Source organism: Danio rerio, chromosome 23 (genome assembly GCF_049306965.1).
Source record: "Danio rerio strain Tuebingen ecotype United States chromosome 23, GRCz12tu, whole genome shotgun sequence".
Taxonomy (NCBI): domain Eukaryota; kingdom Metazoa; phylum Chordata; class Actinopteri; order Cypriniformes; family Danionidae; genus Danio; species Danio rerio.
In genome coordinates this window covers 15,022,420-15,036,881 of record NC_133198.1, presented here as the reverse complement: position 1 = coordinate 15,036,881, position 14,462 = coordinate 15,022,420, and the positions used below count along the sequence as shown (strand labels likewise).

General features: G+C 47.5%; 1 protein-coding gene across 15 annotated transcripts in view; it reads right to left on the bottom strand.

The window, feature by feature from the left end:
- The window catches only part of znf512b (zinc finger protein 512B), a 146,075-nt gene that overhangs the window by 22,095 nt on the left and 109,518 nt on the right, over positions 1-14,462 (bottom strand). For all 15 annotated transcript variants that reach the window (XR_012398856.1, XR_012398857.1, XR_012398858.1 and 12 more), the window contains 2 exons: positions 12,532-12,630; positions 270-458 (listed from right to left, as the gene is read on the bottom strand). Coding sequence is in view for 12 of the 15 variants with exons in the window: in XM_073939525.1 (XP_073795626.1) it covers positions 270-458; positions 12,532-12,630 (288 nt within the window). In the remaining 3 variants the exon portion in view is untranslated. The remainder of the gene's footprint in view (positions 1-269; positions 459-12,531; positions 12,631-14,462) is intronic.

Below are 14,462 nucleotides of genomic sequence, written 5' to 3'. Positions count from 1 at the left end.
AAGTATAAATCAGCCTTAAACATGACAGTATGAAAGTACCCTACATTTCTTCAATTATGTCTTGCAGATGAATGAAAGATGTGCAATAATTTACCTTAGATGTATGAAACAACATGATGGCAAGTAATCAACTACAGAATTTTCATTTTTGGGTGATGTATCCTTTGAAACACTGAGAAACATGTTCTAGCAATTGTTTGAATGCTAAAAAGTTGTGATGATATTTTCCACATGATATCAAAGCAGGACTGTGGTGTGTGTGATCTCACCGGGTAAGTGGTCAGGGTGGTGATGATGTGCTCGGTGCGCTGGTGATAGTCTCGGCCAGTTTTGGAGCGGTAGGTCTTACCACAGTGTTGGCACAGGAAGACAGGCTTCTGTGTGCCTGGCAGCTCACTGGCACAGCGTTTCTGATGATACTGATAACTCACCAGACTGGAGAAATGAGCTGAACAGCCCTGTTTGACAGAGAGTCAACACACTTCATTAGTTCATTCATTGATTTGTGGGCTGACAGTCCAGGAACAGAATTTTTTTCTCTTTTGAAGGGGTCTTTTTGTCAATACAAACCACAATAACAGACTGAGTGATAAATAAGCTACCCCCAATCCCCCCTCCCAAATCAACATGTCCTCATGTTTTCCCTTCCATTTTATATTTATGTCTTTACCACTTGGGCTAATCATAGTAATTTGAATCAGACTACTCTAAAGACCAATCCAGACTGAATCTGCACACAAGCCCAAGCTAGTTTATGCTGGTTAGTGCTGGTCTAGCTGGTGGTAAACCAACATCCATGTATACAGATAGACAGACAGACAGACAGACAGACAGACAGACAGACAGACAGACAGACAGACAGACAGACAGACAGACAGTCAGACAGACACACATCAGGAGCAATGCAAAATGAAAAGTAATACAGGTCCATGCAATTATCATTTCATTTAAGCCTTTAATATAAGTCTAAAAGTGAAAAAAAATGATGTAACATGTAAACTTCAAATTTCTTTTTTTATCATTTTATTATTTTTCTTTTTCATTTTATTTTCCATTTGTACCCCAAAATGGACTGTGGTAGCATTAGGGATTGTTAACTGTCATATATTGGCAGTTTCTACATACTGTAAACACAAAAAGTCTAAATATTAGACTAATGGTTTGTTTACACTGAATGGTATGGTTGACAAAATGTTATGATCAATATTGCTCTCGCTCAAAGAACAAAGTTGTAAAGGCTGGTCACATATTGAGCCTTCTTTTAGCACCAGTTCAATATTTTTAAATATAGATGCATGGTGAGCGCAAAAAAGGAAAACAAAACCTCATGCTTTATACACATTTATATGTGTAAACGGCCTCGTAAACAACAATGGAGAACATACAGCTGATCCTGTTCTTGCTTCTTGACATGACCGTTTGCAAGTAGGCAACAAGCTATATTTAACCTTGGGTCGATCATTGTTCATTGCTGTATGCCATCATTTTATTGTTAAGGTGTCATGTCTCTGCTGTTTATATAAAAATGGCACTTCCTGTCTTGCACATGCAAGTGACGATTCTACAGTATGTAAACCTATTAGTGTTCGTGAGCCTTTGGTACCAAACTATTGTGCTAGGTACCCTTAGGAACGTATGCCAAAATGGTATTAAGGTAAGATTTTGGTACCTTTGACAGTGTAAATACACCTACAGTAAATGCACACAATACTGTACTGTACTAAACTGCACTGCTCAGTGGATATGGGCCATAATTATGTGACATTCCTGGACAAAGTTGAGTTGACTAAAGCCCAGTTCACAGTTAGCCCTTTATAGTTTTATCATGCCAGACTGTACAAACATGATCACCATGTAAAACGTTCGAGGTTACAGAAGTAACCCTTCGTTCCCCGAGGAGGGGAACGGAAGTGCCATGAATGGGAGGATTCGGATCAGAAGCCGCTTATCTGGAGAGTATTGAACGGGCCAATGAATGAAATTAATTGGCAGCGTAAGCTTGCGCAGGTGTGCGACATCTGCAATTATCTCAGCATATAAGCACACCTGAAGCCAGCAGACGCCATCCTTTTAAGCTGAAGAGACTTTCAAACAGCTAAGGGACAGTCATTATGGCGACGGAATATGGCACTTCCGTTCCCCTCCTCGGGGAACGAAGGGTTACTTCTGTAACCTCGAACGTTCCCCTTCGGTTGGGGAACTTCAGTGCCATGAATGGGAGAATATGGAAAGCGCCATAATGACTGCACCTTACCAACACCCCCGATGAGGAGATAGTCAAGCAAGCGTGACGCACCCACATCATGGGGGGCGCGGTCCTCCAACGTGTCCCTGGCCCTAATTTATCCTACTTCAACAGAAGTTTTACGGATTTAGATATATTTTTTGGGAAGTCGTGAGCATCTAGATAATTCTAGGAAATACGACAGTACGTTGGGAAGCGTGCAATCCCGATAGGGAGGACGCTGCGGAGGCCATCCGTTACCCAAGGGGGGGATAGATGGCAGAATTTACCTATGGACTAGCCCTAAAAAGGGGGAGTACGCATAGCAAAGAGTGGTTAGCGGAGAGGGAAGACACGGGTCCGCCCAGGGGGGGGACTTAACCGTGGCGGAATAAGCATATGGGATCGCCTAGTGGGGATCACGCATAGCAGGCACCTATACCCAAAACGCGGGCTGACCAGCGGGCAGACCTACAACGTAGTGGGCCAGCAAGTGACTCCTCCGCTGAGTCAGTGCTGGGGGCCACGGAGGAATCTGCAGGGCTCACCTGACGGGGAACTTTACTGACAGATAAAAAAAAAAGGCGCACGTACCTCCGTGTTAGGGAGAATGGCGCAGCAAGCGTGTTTCAACACCCTACCGAGTTGTCTCCTCAATCACCAAAGGGTTACCTAATACCCTTGAGGAAACCGGCTCCACTCGCAGATTGTAAAACCTTGCAAATGTGTTGGGTGTCGCCCAGCCCGCAGCTCTACAGATGTCTGTTAGAGAGGCGCCGCGTGCACGCGCCCAAGAGGATGCAACGCTCCGAGTGGAGTGTGCACGTACTCCCGGGGGACACGGCTGACCTCGACTCGAATAAGCGAGTGAAATGGCATCCACAATCCAGTGGGATAATCTTTGTTTCGATACGGCACTTCCCTGCTGCCGACCGCCATAACAGACAAAGAGCTGCTCAGATGATCTAAAATTCTGAGTACGGTCCACATAAATGCGCAGAGCGCGAACTGGACAAAGTAAAGAAAGGGCTGGGTCTGCCTCCTCCGGGGGCAGCGCTTGCAGGTTCACTACCTGATCTCTAAAGGGGGTGGTAGGAACCTTGGGCACATAACCGGGGCGGGGTCTCAGGATAACGTGAGAGTAATCCGGCCCGAATTCCAGGCACGAGTCACTGACCGAAAATGCCTCCAGGTCCCCGACCCTCTTGATGGAGGCCAACGCAACCAGCAGAGCTGTCTTCAGGGACAGAAATCTTAGAGATACTGATTCGAGTGGCTCAAAGGGATCGGATCGCAGACTCGTGAGAACGAGGGCGAGATCCCAAGAGGGCATGAGAGGGGGGCGAGATGGATTAATTCGCCTAGCACCCCTAAGGAACTGGATGACCAGGTTATGCTTTCCCACGGTGCCGCCAGCTACCGCGCTATGATAAGCGGAGATGGCGGCCACGTAAACCTTGAGAGTGGAGGGCGACAGCCTGCTGTCCAACTTCTCTTGAAGGAAAGAGAGCACAACACTAATCTGGCAATTTCGGGGGTCTTCTCTGCGAGAGACGCACCATTCAGTGAATAGACTCCACTTCAGGGCGTAGGCGCGCCTCGTGGAGGGGGCTCTAGCCTGAGTGATGGTATTAACCACCGCAGTCGGTAGGTTACCTAAGTCTTCCTCGCGTCTAGGGACCACACGTGGAGGTTCCAAAGATCGGGGCGAGGGTGCCAGATGGTGCCCTGTCCCTGAGAGAGTAGGTCCTCTCTCAAAGGGATCCGCCAGGGGAGGGCCGTCGCGAGGAGTGAGAGCTCTGATATCCAGGTCCGGTTGGGCCAAAGGGGCGCAACTAGCAGAACCTGTTCCTCGTCCTCCCTGACCTTGCACAGAAACTGCGCGAGCAGGCTCACTGGGGGAAACGCATACTTGCGCATGCCCCGAGGCCAGCTGTGGGCCAGTGCATCCGTGCCGAGAGAGCCCTCGGTCAGGGAAAAAAACAACTGGCAGTGAGCGTTCTCGGGGGAAGCAAACAGATCGATCTGGGCCTCCCCGAATCGCGCCCATATCAGCTGAACAGACTCGGGGTGGAGTCTCCATTCTCCAGGGCGTAACAGCTGTCGTGAGAGCGCATCGGCTGCACGATTGAGCGTGCCTGGGACGTGAATGGCGCGCAGCGATTTCAGCCGCGGGTGACTCCAGAGGAGCAGACGGCGGGCGAGCTGAGACATGCGGCGAGAGCGCATACCCCCCATGCGGTTGACATACGCCGCCGCCGCCGTACTGTCCGTCCTGACCAGCACGTGTTGCCGCTCCAGCACCGGTAAAAAGCGGTGGAGAGCGAGGAACACTGCCAACAGCTCTAGGCGATTGATATGCCAATGCAGCTGGGCACCCTTCCAGAGGCCCGCAGCCGCATGCCCGCGACACACGGCCCCCCAACCCGTGTTGGAAGCGTCTGTTGAAACAACAACATGGCTGGACGCCTGTCCTAGAGGCACACCGGCCTGTAGGAACGAGGGGTCGTTCCAAGGGCTGAGGGCGCGGCGACACAGCGCAGTAACCGAGACCCGGTGTGTGCCCGCGTGCCATGCGCGTCTGGGGACCCGATCGTGAAGCCAGTGCTGAAGTGGTCTCATATGGAGCAACCCGAGCGGCGTGACGGCGGCTGCGGATGCCATATGCCCCAGGAGCCTCTGAAAGAACTTCAGTGGGACCACTAGTTTGCTGTCGAGCTCCCTCAGACAGTTCAGCAACAGGCGAGCGCGTTCCTCGGAGAGGTGCGCTACCATGGTGATCGAGTCCAGCTCCATCCCGAGAAAAGAAATCCTCTGCACGGGGGCGAGTTTGCTCTTTTCTCGGTTGACCTGAAGCCCCAGTAGGCGGAGATGCCGAAGCACCTCGTCCCTGTGCATAATCAATTGCTCCCGCGAGTGGGCTAAAATCAGCCAGTCGTCGAGATAACTGAGTATGCGAATGCCCGCGAGCCGAAGGGGCGCTAGGGCACCCTCCGCGAGTTTGGTGAAGACCCGCGGAGACAGAGAGAGCCCGAAGGGGAGGACCTTGTACTGCCACGCTCGACCCTCGAACGCAAACCGCAGAAATTGGCGGTGGCGTGGATGAATGGAGACATGGAAATACGCGTCCTTCAGGTCTATGGCTGCAAACCAATCCCGAGGACGAACGCATTGGAGAATGCGCCTCTGCGTGAGCATTCTGAACGGCAGCTTGTGCAGACAGCGGTTCAAAACGCGCAGATCTAGGATTGGCCGTGACCCACCGCTCTTTTTGGGTACGATGAAGTATGGGCTGTAAAACCCACTCTCCATCTCGGCTGGAGGAACCGGCTCGATTGCACCCTTCGCCAGGAGGGCAGCAATCTCCTCTCGCAAGACAGGGGCGGACAGGGGGTTGACCCTGGAGAAATACACGCCCGTAAACTTGGGGGGCCGTTTCGCGAACTGAATCGCGTAACCGAGTCTGATTGTGCGTATGAGCCACCGCGAGGGGCTGGCCCGCGCTAACCAGGCAGGCAGAGCCCTCGCTAATGGAGTCATCGCTACAATCGCTGACGTACCAGCGGTGGGGCAGCGCGGAGTGGGTGTGCTGATCCGGGAAGCACGAGGGTCCCGCGGAAAAGCTGGAGGAGAGCGATTCGCTCTGGCTCCGCACCCTGACTCCGGAGAGGGGGCTGGAGGGCTGAGGGAAGGGAGACCGTCCCCCCAGCGCTCGTGAGCCACTGGCGAAGCACGTAGAGTCTGCGAGCCGGAAGGCAGCGCGTCCCGGACTGGCAGAACTCGTGCAGTCACATCCGGGGAAGGGAAAAAGTGCTCTTTTACTGATGTTTTGGTGGCACTGAAAAGTACCGTTGTTATCGGGCCCCGCCCTCCAGCGGGGAAAGAGCAAGTTTCCTCTTCTCCGGATGGCCTGTCTCAGGGACGCTTCGCGGTCCGTTTACCGGACTTAACGGCGCCCTGGGCAGGAGGGGCTGCCTGCTTTCGAGGTGAACGCCGCGCCCGCTTGGCCGGAGGCGCAGGCGGGGGCGGGGCAGCACTCGTTGGCGGGCGCCCTCGGCGAGGAACAGCGGAGGTGGATGGCTCGGCGGGCGGAGCGGGCTTACGGCCACGCCGATAGATGACATTGCCCATCGCATCCGACTGCTCTTTCACCGCCTTGAATTCCTGGGTGAATTCACCGACGGTGTCGCCGAACAGGCCAGCCTGGGATATGGGCGAGTCAAGAAAGCGAACTTTGTCAACGTTGCGCATATCGGCCAGGTTTAGCCAGAGGTGGCGTTCCTGAACCACAAGTGTGGACATCGTCCTCCCCAGCGCACACGCGGCGGACTTAGTAGTCCGAAGAGCATAGTCGGTCGCGGTGCGCAGCTCATGTAATAAGCTTGGGTTGGACCCGCCCTCGTGCAGCTCGGCCAGCGCCTGCGCTTGGTAGCGCTGGTAGGTGGCCATCGCGTGCAAAGCAGAAGCAGCCTGGCCCGCAGCCTTATAAGCTCTGGCTCCGAGGGAGGCAGACAACCTACAGGCTTTGGACGGGAGGCGGGGCAAACCCCGCCACGTAGAGGCGCCGCGCGGACAAAGATTGACCGCGATAGCGCGCTCCACTGACGGGATCGCCTCATACCCCCTGGCAGCTCCGCCGTCAAGGGCGGTGAGGGCGGAGGCACTCGCAGCACGAGCAGAGAAAGGTGCCCTCCAGGACTGCGTGAGCCTACTGTGCACTTCCGGGAAGAAGGGGACGAGAGGCTTCGAAGGCTTCGCCTCCTGGTCCTCTACGTAGCACCCATCTAGTCGGTCCGGCCGCGGAGCTGGGGGATAAACCATCTCCAACCCCACGGCCGAAGCAGCCCGGGAAAGCACGGCTAACATGTCCGCTTCAGGATCCGATTTGACAGCGCTCACCTGCCCGGAGGGGGCGAGCGGGTCCGGATCTTCGTCGGACAGTGAAAGCCCACCCTCCGATGCCGCGGAGGACATCTGATCTCCGGTGTCAGCGAGTGTGAGAGCTACCATCTGGTTAGACGGATCACTCTCACCACCCGAAGCTTGGATGGAGCGCCGTGAGGAGCGAGAGGTCCGCGAGCCCGTGGGCGGCGGATTAGCTCCCGCTGAAACCCTCAGATCTGCCCGAGCGCCCGCTGCTTTTTTAGAACAGGAGGCAACTGGGGTGGCTCGCTCTCTTGCGAAAGTTAGCCGCGATCTTAGCTGTGCAACGGTCATGGCATCGCAATGACGACATGAACCGCCCGCGAGCACCGCATTAACATGCTGGACCCCCAAACATGCAATGCAGTGATCGTGTCCATCATCCGGAGACAGGAAACCCCCGCATCCAGAAACGCACAGTCGGAGCGCCATCCTGAAAAGGACGTGCTGCACGACTGTGTTGCTCTTTTAGGAAAGTTGCAACTATACGCACCGCTCCGGAGGACCGGACCCAAAGAACCGCAGGCAAGGGAGAAACCCAGCTCGACCGTCTGCCACCGCGAAGACCCACTCTGGACCGGGAGACACACTCGTTCGCTCTGAAGTGCTGATCAGCAAGAGGAACCCTCATCGACTCACTCAGAAAGGATCTGAAGCGAAAAGGATGGCGTCTGCTGGCTTCAGGTGTGCTTATATGCTGAGATAATTGCAGATGTCGCACACCTGCGCAAGCTTACGCTGCCAATTAATTTCATTCATTGGCCCGTTCAATACTCTCCAGATAAGCGGCTTCTGATCCGAATCCTCCCATTCATGGCACTGAAGTTCCCCAACCGAAGGGGAACTTTAAGACCTCAGTCACCTGCTTGGAATGTAATTACTCGATTGAATAGGTGTTATCAATGGTAATCAGCTTATAGAGTACTGGGCCAGTACCTCAGAATGCTGTTTTCGTCTATCCACATGGTTAATCAGTTATACTAATAGATAAGCCTGCAAATCCATATCTGTTATCACCTGTTATAATCCATCCACATGGTTAAACAGCTATACTAATAGAGAAGACTCCAGATCCAAGTCTGTTTTTACATTACTATGATGTTTTGAGTTTAGGGTAGGGGTAGGGTTAGGGGTAGACCTTAATAAAATACATTTTATTAATCTGGGGTCACCACAGTGGAATGCACAGCCAATTTATTCTGCATGTTTTTTTATGCAGCGGATGCCCTTCCAGCTGCAACCAATCTCTGGGAAACATCCATACACATTCATTCACACTCATTTACTACGGACAATTTAGCGTACCCAATTCACCTGTACCGCATGTCTTTGGACTGTGGGGGAAACCGGAGCAGCCGGAGGATACCCACACGAACGCAGGGAGAACATGCAAACTCCACACAGAAATGCCAACTGACCCAGCCGAGGCTCGAACCAGCGATCTTCTTGCTGTGTGATGACAGCACTACCTACTGCACCACTGCATCGCCTTAATAAAATACAATTAATGGTAAATTTTATAAAAAAAAAAAAAAAAAAACAATTCTTGTTAACTTGATCTACAGCTGATTAACCATGTGGATTGATGATAACAGCTTTCTGCACCTACTAGTAGTACTGGCCCATATCTATAAGCTGATAATCACTGATAACGCCCATTCAATCGAGTGATAACATTCGAATTGGCTGCCTCAGTTGCCATATTTGTCAGATTTGAATGATAATTATGTATTAGCAAAAACAGACACACAAAAGGATCATCTGAAGTTTAACATCATCAATCTTTGACATGTTAAGTAACCTGCGTTATAAAATTTTCAACCCTCATAGCAAAAATATAAAATCTGTAGCTTTGATTTTACTCATACAGTACTATGCCCTGAGGTTAATCCATAAAGAAAATTTGACGTTTCCCTGCAGGAGTTAGAAGTTGTCTGACTTATGAGATTCAGCGCTACATTTGGTTCTTGGTTTGATGCTCGTCATAGAAAAATCCAACCACAGGAAAGTGTTTGAAATCTTCTGACACTACCAGAATTTCATTGTAGAGAAAATATGATAGCAATGGCCATTAATTAGCTGACGTCAAACCTATCAAACCTGTGATCAAAGACCATAGATTATAGGAATCTTTTAGGAATATCAAAATTTGTCTCAGAAAACTAAATCATGGTCCAAACCACCATGTGAGCTGGGCTTAACATGCTGATTAAAGTTTAGATCGGTCCCAAAAAATTTAACCTGACCCTATACCCGAGCCCGTGCACCTTGTGTTCAAGCCTGACCAGGTCCAACACATTAACTAATTATGAACCCGATTTAAACTCAACTATTTTTTAATATGTGGGCCATTAGAACAGACATTCTCAACTACGATTCTGTGTTGTTTGAATTACAGAAATGAGTTGACATTTATCTTAATGAATAATGCAACAAGAATGAAGCATGTAAACAACATTGTTTATTTATTCAGAATGAATCATAACAAAAAAGGACATTGAAGGCTGACTATCATTCTATATGCCCTGGCAAGCCTGCTTTATGTGTCTGTTTATTGTGAAAATCCCTGTTTGTTTGTTTTTTTTGCTAGCACCTCTTTCACACCGCATGTGCGAGCAGAGCATGAGCAACATGTTTGTTTTTTTGGCGTCTATGTTAACAGATTATAGCTTTCATACAGCATGCAGAAGCAGCAGTGAAATTATCAATTCTGCGCTGGGTCTATTTTTGCTGCTGCTCAAGTGCAATTAAATTGACAGTGCATTGATAATGACCAAAAACACATTGAACTACAGTAGAAAGTAGCAATTTTACCCAATAAATGCATTTACAACATCCACAGATTTTTATGCACTGTTTCTGCTTTACAGTATATATGCGCTGCTTCAACTCTGCTTGTGTGAATGTGTGTCAGACGGAGGAAAGGCTGTTGCAGGAGCTAGAGTGTTGCTGCGCATGACACGCAATGCAATTTGTGCAACTTTGTAGACCCACACATGTGTTGCTTAGGCCAATTTTGCTAAAATATTCATATAATATTTCTAATTATGGCAAAGCTTTCCACCTAATTAGGCTAATTAAGTAACCAGGTAGCAAAGAATTCTGGTCCAGATTTGCCATAGTGCTGGTACAGCAGGCATTCTTCCGGCCCTGGCATACAGCATGTGGGCCAAACATGGCCTGGGTTTGGCAGAGGTGGCACCGTCTTTAAGGCGGCACACAATATTTGGGCCAGATTTAAAGGCTGCATTTACACTGCACTGTCCAAGTAACTCAATTCCAATTTTTTTCTCCCATGTGGCACATATCGGATATGGCCCATGTACGTGTAAGCAACAACAATCACACGGATTCCGATTTACTCAAATCAGACTCAGGCCTTGTTCATATGTGGAAATTTATCTGATTTGAATCAGATCTTTGTTCTCGTGTCTGCAGAGTAAGCAGGTAGATCGGATTTTCACCTGTCAATGCGAGTCGCGTGTCATTAAAAACCATAGTGAATGACATCAAGCCTGACACTTTCATTTTTCAGAACAGACTTCAGAGTCCCAAACCTTAAATCTCAAAAACAGTTTTTTTATTGTCAAATAGCACAGGTATTTAAGCATATTAATGAGAGTGAGAGAGCGCAATGTCCACCACGTAACCAATAAACTAATATAAAACTAGTGCATATACATCACGTGCATAAATCACGCCATAGACATTACATTAAGATGCCTAAAAGTTAAAAAAAAAAGTCTATATATGAAGGGAAGAGGGACAAATGAGAACCGCTCTGTCATAAACTATAGTAAAACAGCTTGTCAAAAGCTGCAAACCGATTACATACAGGAATAGAGAAAAGAGCACTCTTTAATTATCAGCTGTTAGTCAGCGCCCGCTCTTTTTTTTTTCCTGGTAATTGCGCCTTTGCCATGTGCAGTGCAAATGCAGACAATCGAATAAGAGTCACTTTTAAAAGATGATGTAAGCAGGTCATAAAAAAAAATCGGATACAGTCACAAAATCGGAATTGACCACCAATATCTGCAGTGTAAATGCAGCCAAAATTTAGTCTTTGCCCAGATGTTAAAATTTGATATGTGAGCCATGTAAATTTGGCCTGTCATGACCCACAATTAAAATACATTACAATTATTTTTGAGTAAAGAAAAAAAAGCCTATAGTGTGCCTAGCGCAATGCTTCATGGGTTTATCAATTTTATAGCAATCGTGACACACCAACCCAGTTAACTTGGCTGAGACTTGACCCAGACGTGGTCCATGTTTGGTCCTTGTCTGAAAGCCAGATTAGGTCCAGTCATGTACCATAATTCATTGTATCATGTTGGCCAAGCAAAATCTGATTGTGTTTGCCAGAGCAGGGCCAGAGAAATTTTGCTAAGTGGGTAATGACTAACAAAAACAAAACACGAATGCTTGATCATTGCCGGGCCTGGCCCAGCCCGGCCAGAAAAAAAGTGGGAGGAAATATCTGCTGCCATGGCCCACAAGTCAGGTCAGGTAAAGGCTGGGCTTGGCAGATAATCTAAACTCTAATTTAGATAGAGAAGTTTTGTCTGATGAAAAACATGATGGCAACAATCAGATGCATCAGATAACAGAAGGTGGACATTTTAAACAGTTGACATATGTAGCTTAATTCTGTAGCAAAACATTGGATCAATCACATTTTGATGATGCATTAAGCCAAAGTCTCTAGAATACACAAGACACCTCACTCTTATACTTTTGAATGGGGAAAAGTGTAACAGTCAATATGGCAAATGAAGCCCCGCCTTTTAGTACAGGACCTAATGAGCGATCGCTATATGGAGAATAAAGCCCGCCTGCTAGTACAGGAGCCAATCAGCGATCAATATAGAATGATAATTCTTTGGAGGAGGGGCTCAAACCAGATATGAGTTTATGCAGATTTTGTGTAATATACATTCAGAAATGTAACTTTTATTGGTTATTCATAATCTGGTATTTAATCGTAAGCTTGGCAAGCAGTTTTGGAGAATTTGATGTTTCCCCATTCAAACAGAATGCCCGGGCATATTGCCCGACAAGCGTTTCAAAGATGGCTGCCGAGTGAAATGACTTGCCTTAAAGAGACTTTGATTAAGATAACATGCTAGCTCTCCATTCCACATCTGCTACCAGGTTGTGAATGGTTTATGGGTATTATTAAAAGGCAAATGTGAGATTTCTGATCACAGATATTAGTTATCAAATTTTACAAATGGAAAGGTTGGCCAATACAATGGTGAACCTTTAATAGAGACAGACAATGTCAAACCAGACAAAACAAAGACAGTGAGAGACAGAAGGAAGGCAGCAATTAGGACATATTAAGGGCAGACAGACGGCAGCCACCACTGACAAGTCCCTACCTCATTGGGACATTTGATTCGGCCCATCTGTTTGAGGATGCAGTGTAGCCTCTCTCTCTCCTCCTGCTCCTCCCCAGACACATTCTCACTTGCCGAGGGCTGAGAAATGGGAAACAAATACAATGCAACACATTAGTGTCTCTTCAGAAACTCTTCCTCAAGACTTTACAACAATGTGCTCCAAATCACTGCTTTCTGAAAGCCAGATGCCCGGCACTCTTCAAAACCTTTATAGAGGGGCCATTACTCAAGGGTGTAAACGGCAACTGTCAGACTGCAATATGCTTTTTACAACACTGTATTTGGCCTGTTAAAAACATCAGCAGAGGAAGTTACACATGAGAGACCTTAACACACTGCCTGAGGCTGAACGCTCAGACTGAAAAACCGTTCTGTCCTGAAAAAAATTTTACACGTATATTGTTAAACCAAAACATGTCAATCCTAATACCCAGAGGCATGTAGAGCTAATAATCATCTCACTATTTTACCCTGTAGGGTTGGATGTGATGGGAACCTGGATTTGAGATGTCGTGGGGAAAAACTACCAACCATACAGGGACGTGTTTCCCAAATGACATAACTTGCGACTGAACTATCGTAGTCCGACGCATTGTTTTGGAAAAGAACGATTTAGTGACAAATGATGAGTGTTTCTCAAATCCGTAGTTGCTCTGTTGCAGATCCATCGTTTAAACCATGTTAGTTATAACCAGGGCTTGACATTAACTTTTTTGATCACCAGCCACTGTGGCTAGTAGTTTTCCACTGGTACTAGCCACTCGCCATTTCCGACAGCCACAATTTTGTTGTTGGGAAAATATATTTTATGCATAAGTTTGACTTAGGCATGAGTTGCAAAATGCTAAAATTAGTGAGCATGAGCAAATGGGTTATGCTTTTATAAAAAAAAGTGTAGCATTGCAGTTAGTTTTCATTCACAGGAATTTTCAGGGCTCAACACAATAAGGATTTACCTTTTTTTTTTTTCTCTGGCCACACTAATCTAATTATTTCCTTGCCACTAATTTTAAATAATGTGTCAAAACAAGCAAAAAACTGCTGTATACATACACTTTTTATTCATCAAAACAGCTGACATTTAAAAAACATATATTCTCACTAGGGATGTAACGGTATCAGAATTTCACGGTACGGTAATACCTCGGTATGAATGTCACGGTACGGTATTTATTGAATCATTTACAGGAAAAAAAAACTTTTGAAAATACTCCAAAAAAGTGCCAAAAGTGTCAATGACATACAAATTAGCCATCTATCTGTTAGCTTTGAAACAGGAACTTCAATTTTAATAACAAAAAATTATTAAACCATGTAAAAAAATAAAGTTTCAATTTAGTATTGTTGAAAACTCATCACATTTAACATTTAATCACTCACTTAGATAGAGATGGGTTTAAAGGAAAATTATCATATAACTATAATCTGGTAAAAGCTGGGATCTCTGGGTATTTACAATGTCCCCTGCAACAGAAAAAACCCCTCTCATTTGGGACTGAGGTTTCTGGGACAAGAGAGATATGACTTGGTCCATGTTGACAGCAGTGGGTAACGTTGTGCATTGTCTTTCCCCCACTTGAGAAGACAAACCATGAGTGAGATAGAGATCTCTTTGCGGTACAAGTCAATGTCTGCATCAATCTGAACAGTGTGCTGTGTTTCTGCAGTCCCCATGACTGTTATTAGTCGTATTCCCCAATTTGCAGGCACGTGCACACATAGGGCTCAACCTGTGCAGTGCACATGCCCTTTTTAGTCTTGGATAGAAAATGCCCTTCCAAAACGATCAAAAGTGCCCCCGCGACGCGACACAACCTCCGTCCAGTCCAGCCCTTCAGTAGGCGCGCGACAACACCTCTCTTGAATATGCGCGCTCAACCCCCCCCCTCGGCGCTTTACAATACGCGCGC